This window comes from Leptopilina boulardi, unplaced genomic scaffold (assembly GCF_019393585.1).
Source record: "Leptopilina boulardi isolate dan_hultmark-lab unplaced genomic scaffold, ZJU_Lbou_2.1 LbouV2_323, whole genome shotgun sequence".
In the NCBI taxonomy this organism is placed as follows: Eukaryota; Metazoa; Arthropoda; class Insecta; order Hymenoptera; family Figitidae; genus Leptopilina; species Leptopilina boulardi.
In genome coordinates, this window is record NW_026137889.1 from 123,631 (window position 1) to 132,343 (window position 8,713).

At 45.7% G+C, this 8,713-nt stretch overlaps 1 protein-coding gene across 1 annotated transcript; it reads left to right on the forward strand.

Annotated features, from left to right (window-relative positions):
* Positions 1-754: 754 nt before the first annotated feature.
* Positions 755-7,911, forward strand: LOC127284316 (uncharacterized). Its single transcript, XM_051309706.1, has 2 exons — positions 755-1,856; positions 1,937-7,911. Exons 1-2 carry the CDS (start codon positions 755-757, stop codon positions 7,909-7,911), a joined length of 7,077 nt encoding a protein of 2,358 aa, XP_051165663.1.
* Positions 7,912-8,713: the final 802 nt, after the last annotated feature.

Sequence of the window (8,713 nt, forward strand, 5' to 3'; positions counted from 1 at the left end):
GAGATCATTAGGCGCAGGGCCCTAAATAGAAATCGAAGGCGAAGCAGACCTTATCCGACCCAGCGTCATAATTAGCATATTTAATGGAAGAGATATATTACTTTGTGGAATACAGCGACAAATTCCCAATTTCGGACCCGGAGTTCCTAACCCAGCAAGAACTTACTAGCATTCCTCTTGCATTCATTTCGTCTGCTCGTATTGTCTCAATAGTTGGTAAAAACAAACTTAAAATTCGTAAAATAGAATCTATTAAATTATCGAAATAGACACCATGCCCCGCTAATGTTTCCTCGTTTAGCCTTAGTTGTGCCAGGTTTCTCTCGGGACCAAGGTTCCGAAATAACTGAGAGATTAGAAAACGTCGAAGAATATTATCGCGAATTAGCCGTCTACCACCTGACCTTGCTATGCAGAATCGAGCGATTAGAAGTTGACAAAACTCAGTCTGAGTAATGAATCCCAGCGAATCATCTCCTTATAATTCGGTCGTGATTCAGGCTGCAAGGGGCAATAAAACTCGAATTAATATTAATTACTCGAGAATTAATCGAACATACGAAACAAAAACAAGCCTATTAAATAGAATGAGGTGTTTCCTACTCCGATTGACCTCTAGGTAGCAATTAGCAGGAAAAATCCGCGGTGGCGATACTTCCTGAATATTATCCCCTGCCAAGCAACACCTTATTTACGCCTTATTTAAGGTTACTGTAAACATATATATTGTAAGCAAAAAAAAAAATCTGAAAACATGTCTACCACCGGTGGTGATGGTAATGGGGGAGGCCATAACGCCAACAACACGATCCATGTGGAAGGAGAGGTTCGATCCGTGGCACCTGCCCCCGCGCCCCTAGACTACACAAACAGTGTGGTTACCGTGCTCGAACAAATGTCCGTGCAAACAAATTCACAGAACATTCCCCTGTTCGACGGCAGACAACCCCCTTTAAAAGACTTCTTACAAGAGATCGAAAATAGTGCCGCATTTATACCGGAAGTATCGGAGCCAGGCTTCCTCAAAGCCGTTTTGAGCAAACTTAGAGGCGCAGCTCGAGACAGTGTTCGTGGGTTGCGTTTCGATAGCATAAATGGCCTAGTGGAACACTTGAGAAAAAGATTTGCATCATCGAAAAAGTACCAATGGTACCTAGACAACATAATGACGATAAGACTAAAACAGACTGAAACAGTGAGTGACTATCACGACCGATTAAGAGGACTAGTGAGTGGTGCAAGACACGCTCTAGAAATGAAATATAATAAAGTTTATCGTGAAATTACTGAAAACGAGCGTGGCGAACGAGAGCGAGGACCTGACATCTTAGAAAGCGAAATTATTATGCAGCCGATCGTTGAGAACGCGTTTCGCGCTTTCGTGAGAGGTTTACCAGATGAAATGTCAACGTTTGTTGACACTCGGAATCCTAGGAACCTTCAGGAAGCCTTTGAACATGCGTTGTATGCAGAAGAACGCCGTAATTACGCAGAGAGAACTAGAGCGTCGTTATATCATATTACCCGATCGGATGATAGGGCCCGATCTCCTAGTCCCTATAGTCGTCAAGTAGAGAATCACCCCTCGTCAGAAAGGAGGAGAACTGAAAGCGACAGAGAAAATGGCAGTGCCAGACCAAGTCGCAACCAATCTAGCGGGATGATGCAGTTCACTCCTGAGCAACTGGCGGCATTCTACCAATCCATGATGCCGTCACTTCAACCAATTACATACGCTCCTCCTGCTCCAACCGCGTCACACCCCCTTCAGTCAACACGTGCTACACCCTACGCACCGACACCCCCTCAACAACCTTATCAGCTATATCGACCACAAAATCAGGGTTATAGATCGAGTAACACACCACCTCGATCAATTTCCCCAAGCCCAAACCCGAATCCGACTTTTCAAAAACCGGATTTAAACTTCCAGCAGACTCGACGCTCCGACGCGGCAGCGAGTCCGACCCTGCAGCGTCAGAGATCCGTCCATTTTGCCCCGGACCAAGTTGGGTCCGTAGAGCAAAGTCTAAGGGAGAAGATTCCCCAGTAGTTCAACTAAGTGCACCTGAGTTTAAACAAACAAAGGTGAACTTTCTAGTTGACCCCGGCTCTGACACTAACCTGATTAAAATAAGTGTTTTGAGACCCGAACTCACACTTGCTCGAAGCAAGTGCACTGAGATCACGGGTATTACGAATCATTCGGTTCAAACATTGGGAACCGTAGAAGTCACAATTCTCAATGTCTCAATTGAATTTCAAGTTGTCAAAAATAATTTCCCAATTTCAACTTCTGGAATTCTAGGAAGGCCATTCTTGCGCCAGGAACAGGCTCAACTTTCCTTTCGGCATAACGCCCTAGTAACCATCACAAATCCAGTGACTCCCATCCCTTTTGTGGACAGGGAATCACTGGAAGCTAAAGAAAAGTTGAGGCCTGACATAAAACCCTTCGCAAGAATCCTGAGAATAAAAGCTAGAACCAGAAAACCAATAGCGATTGACGTTCTTAATCCAGGGTTAAAAGAAGGCTATCTCCCTCGTATGCAAGCCCCAGGGGGCGTTTACCTGGGAGAGGCATTAGTCTCAAGCAAGGATGGTGTTTGCCATGCAATGGCCATTAACACAACTGAGGACGAAATTGACCTACGGATAGAACCACAAGAACTCGTTCCGTTTGACTTTTGTAGGTTTCCGGGAGAAGAACTCTCAGACTCAGATCCCGAAAATTTGCAGGAGGCCACAGGAATAGAGCATTCCGATAGAACTCGTAGGGTCAAGGATTCCCTTCACACCTCCCATTTAATCCCGGAAGGAAAAGAGATGGTATATCGATGGGCGGAAGATTTTCCTGACATTTTTCACCTCAATGGAGAAAAACTCACCTGCACGCATCTTGTGCAGCATAGAATTCCGACCATCGATGACCAAGTAATCAGGAAGAAACAATATAGGTCCCCAAATGAGGCCTTAGAACAAATTGACGCACAGCTCTTAAAGCAGTTTAATAGCGGTATAATAGGCCACTCAAACTCTGATTACAACTCCCCTCTTTTAATAGTACCCAAAAAACTTGATGCTTCAGGGGAAAAGAAGTGGAGAGTTGTAATCGATTACAGAGCCCTTAACGAAAAGGTAATTGGAGACGCTTTTCCATTACCGAATATCAGCGGGATCCTAGATAGGCTCGGTAGGGCTAGGTACTTCACCGTGTTTGACCTAGCAAGCGGTTTCCACCAGGTCGAAACGCACCCAGACGACCGTCACAAGACAGCGTTCTCATCTAGAAACGGCCACTACGAATACCACAGGATGCCCATGGGGATAAAAAACGCCCCCCCCACTTTCCAACGATTACTTAATAGTGTACTAAGTAGCATGCTCGATACGGAAGCATTTGTCTACCTAGACGACATTATTATCTACTCAGACACACTTGAAGAGCATGATGTTCGAGCCCGACGACTTTTTACTAAGCTCCGGGAAGCAAACTTGAAACTTCAGCCCGACAAGTGTGAATTTCTGAAAACAGAAGTGGCATATCTGGGACATATTATTAGTGGCAGTGGCGTGAAACCAAACCCTAACAAAATAGACGCGATAAAAAACTTCCCAAAACCTAAGACCCAAAAGAACATTAGAAGTTTTCTAGGTTTATCCGGGTACTATCGTCGTTTTATTAAAGACTATGCCAAATTAGCCAAACCCCTATCGGACTTGTTGAAAAAGGACGTAAAGTGGGAATGGGGCAAATCACAATGTAAGAGCTTTTTAAGACTGAGAAAATACTTGTGTCGAAAACCCATCCTACAATATCCGGAGTTTCAAAAAAGGTTTAAATTGACAACCGACGTCTCAGAGCATGCCGTTGGGGCTATGCTGACTCAAGAAGTAGACGGTGTAGATTTGCCGGTGAGTTACTTCTCGAAGGTCCTAAATAAAAACGAAGTAAAATATCCAAAAGCAGAACGAGAATGCTTGGCGATATTATACGCCGTGGAGCATTTTCGCCCATACCTCTATGGACGAGAATTCACCCTGGCGTGTGATTTTGAACCAATCCACTGGATGTCTTATATTGATAATCCGGGAGCGAGACTCTCAAGGTGGAGACTAAGGCTCCAGGATTATCAATATAAATTCGAGTACAAACCTGGGAAAATAAATCGCATCGTACAGGCATTGTCAGAAAATCCGACGAAGAATAAGGCAACGACGGATGCGCCGCATTCTGATGCGAGTTCCGAGTCAGAATGGACTGATTCATCGACGAACGACGCGACTGACGTAGACAGCAAAACACCAATAAGTGACTCCCACCTAAAGTCCTCGCCACTCCGTGTATTACCAATTAAGGACGCGAAAAAGGACGGTGCGCGAAAGGGTTCTAAAGACGTAAACCCACCCCAACCCAGCTCTTCCTCTGCAGGACCCCAAACGAGAGCAACAACACAGCTCGAGAAGAAAACTATTTCGAAACCAACGCCAAGTTTCAAACTGCCTGAGCCCCCATTGAATAGCCCCACAATAAAATCGGGACGACTGACCACGGAGCAACGGCCGAAACTTCCCAAAAGAAGAGTGACCGCTCCCGGGCCACTTGGTTTTAAACCCACCTCCATATTAAAGAACCCCAGGAGCTCAACATTAGGTAACCGACCGGTAAGGATGCACGCTCAGAACCCTCAACTTCCTGGTCCATCTTCCAGAGTGGAACCCCCTCCTCGACGCCCAGGGAGACCCAAAGGCTCCACTAAACCCAAGGATTCCGATGGAGAAGAGCCTTATAAACCTCCACCGGCTTTGGGATTAGTTGACCCAAACGTCAGTTGCATAGCCCAGAGACTTAGGAAAAGGACTACCTCTGCCTCCCAGGCCTCAAAGGATTCAGCAATCTCCGACTCGTCTTCAGATGAACAGTTATCCAGCAGTGGAAGTGAAGAAGAATCGGATCCCCCAGTCTTCCGAAAAGACCATAGTGCTTTCCCCAGTGTTCCGATAGATCCAACCCTCAAACAAACCGGCACCCCAGACAATGAATTTAATCCTCCTGAATTCTCGACCCTCTCGCTCCCCTTGTTAAGTGATCCCTACACAGACGTTTATGTAGATGGCGCGTGTGGAGATAATGGTGGGACGAGACCAAGAGCAGGTATAGGCGTGTGGTTTGGTCCAAATAATCCTCTCAATGTGTCGCGACGATACAAGGGTCGACAAACCAACAATGCCTCCGAAATCGAGGCTGCCACGGTGGCAATTCATCAGGCCAAGAAGGCGGGACTCAGGAAGCTGAGGATTAAAACCGACTCCAAGGTTCTGATACAAGGCATCAAAGAATGGGTTCCGAAATGGCAGAAGAATGATTGGAAAACAAATGACAACAAGCCTGTTAAAAACCAAAAGGCTTATGAGAGGTTAATAAAAGCTCTCAAACACGCTGACGTCATTTGGGAACATGTGCAAGGGCATGACGGCATCGAGGGAAACGAAAATGCAGATCGCCTTGCCAGAGAAGGCGCACTCCTTGATCCAGCATCAGAATCAAGTTCTTCCTCTGAGTCATCTCCAGAAGAAGTCGAAGAGGATCTGCCTCTAGAAAGTATCGTCGTTAAGGGATTACCACGCCCCGTTAGCAGTGAAGAAAGTTCGGAACCACCCAGCGAAGAAGAACAACAGCCCCCGAGCCAATCAAACGTTGGTCTTGACGAATCAGTTCGGAAGTTCGAAGAATCCTTAGCCAGGAGAGGAATCGATCCGTTAGAACCCACTAATCACACGTTAGATTGGGACCATGAAGGACTTGACGCAACACCTAAAAGGCTCTACGTTTCGGAAGGTGAAAGTGACGAGGATTATCTGAAACATTTGAAGGCATTAGATCCCTGCCAAGGAGACAACGACGATATTTTTGCTGAAAGAGTAAACGACTTCCTGAAAGCGTACAGTCAAAGAAAATTAGGAGAAAAGGAAACATCTGTACCCCAAGTTGAAGAGCCCTCTTCTTCTGCCGAAATAACAAAAGGCATGCCTCAAATCACCGAATTAGACCCCACTACCAGAAGAAGCATCGTGCGTTTTAGATTGGACCCTGAAGTGCTAGAAGAACCCGAAGAGTGTGAGTCCCTGTTTAAAGGTTCCTCAGTTTCAACCCCAGGATTCTTTCACCCCCCAGGAGCACAATCAACCCCCTTCACCCCTTTCCAGAACAAGGGAACCCCTATGCTTGAGAAACGAGTCATGGATAAAAAAAGAAACATAATACCACGCCGACTACAATCAAAAAGTTCCGTGAGTGAAAGTTCAGTGAAGTGCGCGATGCCAATGAGTCCTTTCTTGGAGTTAAAAATTCCCTATTGTGACTCTCCCACCTCATCATCTGATTCGGAAGCACTCGAAAATGAAAAACCCGTTATTAAAAGATTGGATTTCACGAATGTCATAAACAGATGGACAGAACCACTGACGTACAAACGAGACAATTACGCCCATTTTATCTCGGAAGATTGCGAGCCTATCGATTCCATATCAAAACTATTAATAGCCACGGAAAAGATAGACATGCAGGACATTCGAGATAGTAGGCCTACGAAGGGACAGGTACATCTTACCCTTTCCGGTAAGTACAGGGTGTACTCGATTGTGATAAAGAAACGATATTCCGATGAATTAGACTGGAGAGACGTTATTCAGGGATTGAAAAATTTGAAACATGCTCTCGCGTTAGATAACCAGAATCACTGCCGAATGGCAAACTCCGGAGATCTGTTAGGCTCCCTTCCACAAAACAAAATGGCGGAACTCGTAGCAGGAATATTCCGCGGTGGCGACACTAAAATCACCTTGTGCCACGGGAAAATTCAAGTTCCACCCGTCGAACTAAGACCGAAAATAATATCTGAATTTCATAGTACCCTTATCGGCGGTCATAAGGGCGTGACTAAGACCTACCGCAGAATACGCGAGCGATTCTTTTGGCCAAGGATGCGAGACGAGGTAACTGAGTTCATTCGACAATGCAAAAGTTGCTTCGAGAATAAACTGTCCAGAGCCCGAACTCGCGAACCTATGGTCATAACGGACACGCCAGCTATGCCTTTCGATAAGGTATCCCTAGATACCGTAGGAAAACTCCGAACTACCCCCAATGGGAACCGACACATTCTTACGATGCAAGACAATTTCAGTAAATACTGCATCGCCGTTCCCATACCCGATATTAAAACTACCACCATTGCTCATGCGATAGCCACAAATCTCTTTGCTACGTACGGGGCACCCCGATGTGTACTCACAGATAGAGGTGGAAGCTTTGTGAGCTCCCTAATGAGAAAATTAGAGGGTATATTCGGAGTCAAACAGCTCACTACCTCCGGCTATAGACCCCAAACCAATGGAGCTTTGGAGAGAAGTCACATCGAGTTGACAGATTATATTAAGCATTACGCAAGGGACTTCGACGATTGGGATCGTCTGCTTCCATTTGCGATGTTTAACTATAATACGTCAGTTCACGAGGCGACCGATCTCACCCCGTATGAGTTGGTTTTTGGTCGAATGGCAAGAGTTCCAAGTTCCTTCCCCCAGGGACCAGAACTTGAAACTTATGGATCGTACTTGAGAGATCTTGTCACTCGAATGACCGAGCTTCAAAATATGGCGGCCGAGAATTTAAAAAGGGCAAAGTGTCGCTCTAAAGAATTTTATGACCGCAAAGCTCGGCCATCGAATGTCAAGATTGGTGACCAAGTATACACCCGTAAGGAAGTGAGGACGAATAAGTTTGACAATAGGGCAAGTGGCCCTTATACCGTGGTAGACATCACTCAGAATAATAACGTTATTCTGGAAAATGAATATGGTGAAAGGTTCGCCAAACATAAGGATAAGATATTGGTCACCTACTTGTAACCAATATCTTCCCTAAAACATCAATGCTAATCTTTAACTCAATTTTAGGGGAAAATTCTCAAGATGGAGGGACCGATTATCTTTATCCTGGCGTGTCTAACATATACCCTAGTCCTAACAGCTACCAATGGATCCAGCGCAGTCACCGATACTTCTGGCAGGGAGGAGTTTCAGATTACCCCACTGCCTATTAGTAGTGGGATATACTACGAGCACCTTGGCGCTGTTCGGAGGTCCGTGACTAACTGGAGAGTGACCGTCTTCCTGGACATGGGCCGTCAACGCGGATACATCGACGACTTGAAATCCCGATTGGAGAGACTAAAACAACACTGCGCATCAGAGAAGGAGTGGTGCCACGGGTTCGTGACCTATCACCCTTGGGAGGATAGATGGGAAATGGCTATGGAGTTGCAGCAGCAATTCCAGACACAAGTTACAGAATTGGAAAACAGTAGGAAGCCTCCCGTGAGAAAATTAACCTCACAATTGCGGTTGCGAAGAAGCGTGCCTCTCCTTGGATTTTTGGGGAAGATCGCTGGCCCAATAGCCGGTGTCCTGAACTATGACGACGGAGAAAGATACGACGCCATCATCCAAGATCTAAATGTCGCGCAAGCCAACTTATCTCATCTGGTTGGACGACAAACCCATGTTGTTAGGTCACAGCTCGACACTCTACACGCCCAATTCAATAGGCATGCTTCCCTGATAAATGAAACAAACAAAAAATTAGATATGCTGATCAAGAAACAAGAAGAACTTCCGTTGGTCAAGATCGAATTAGAAAAAAGAGATACGT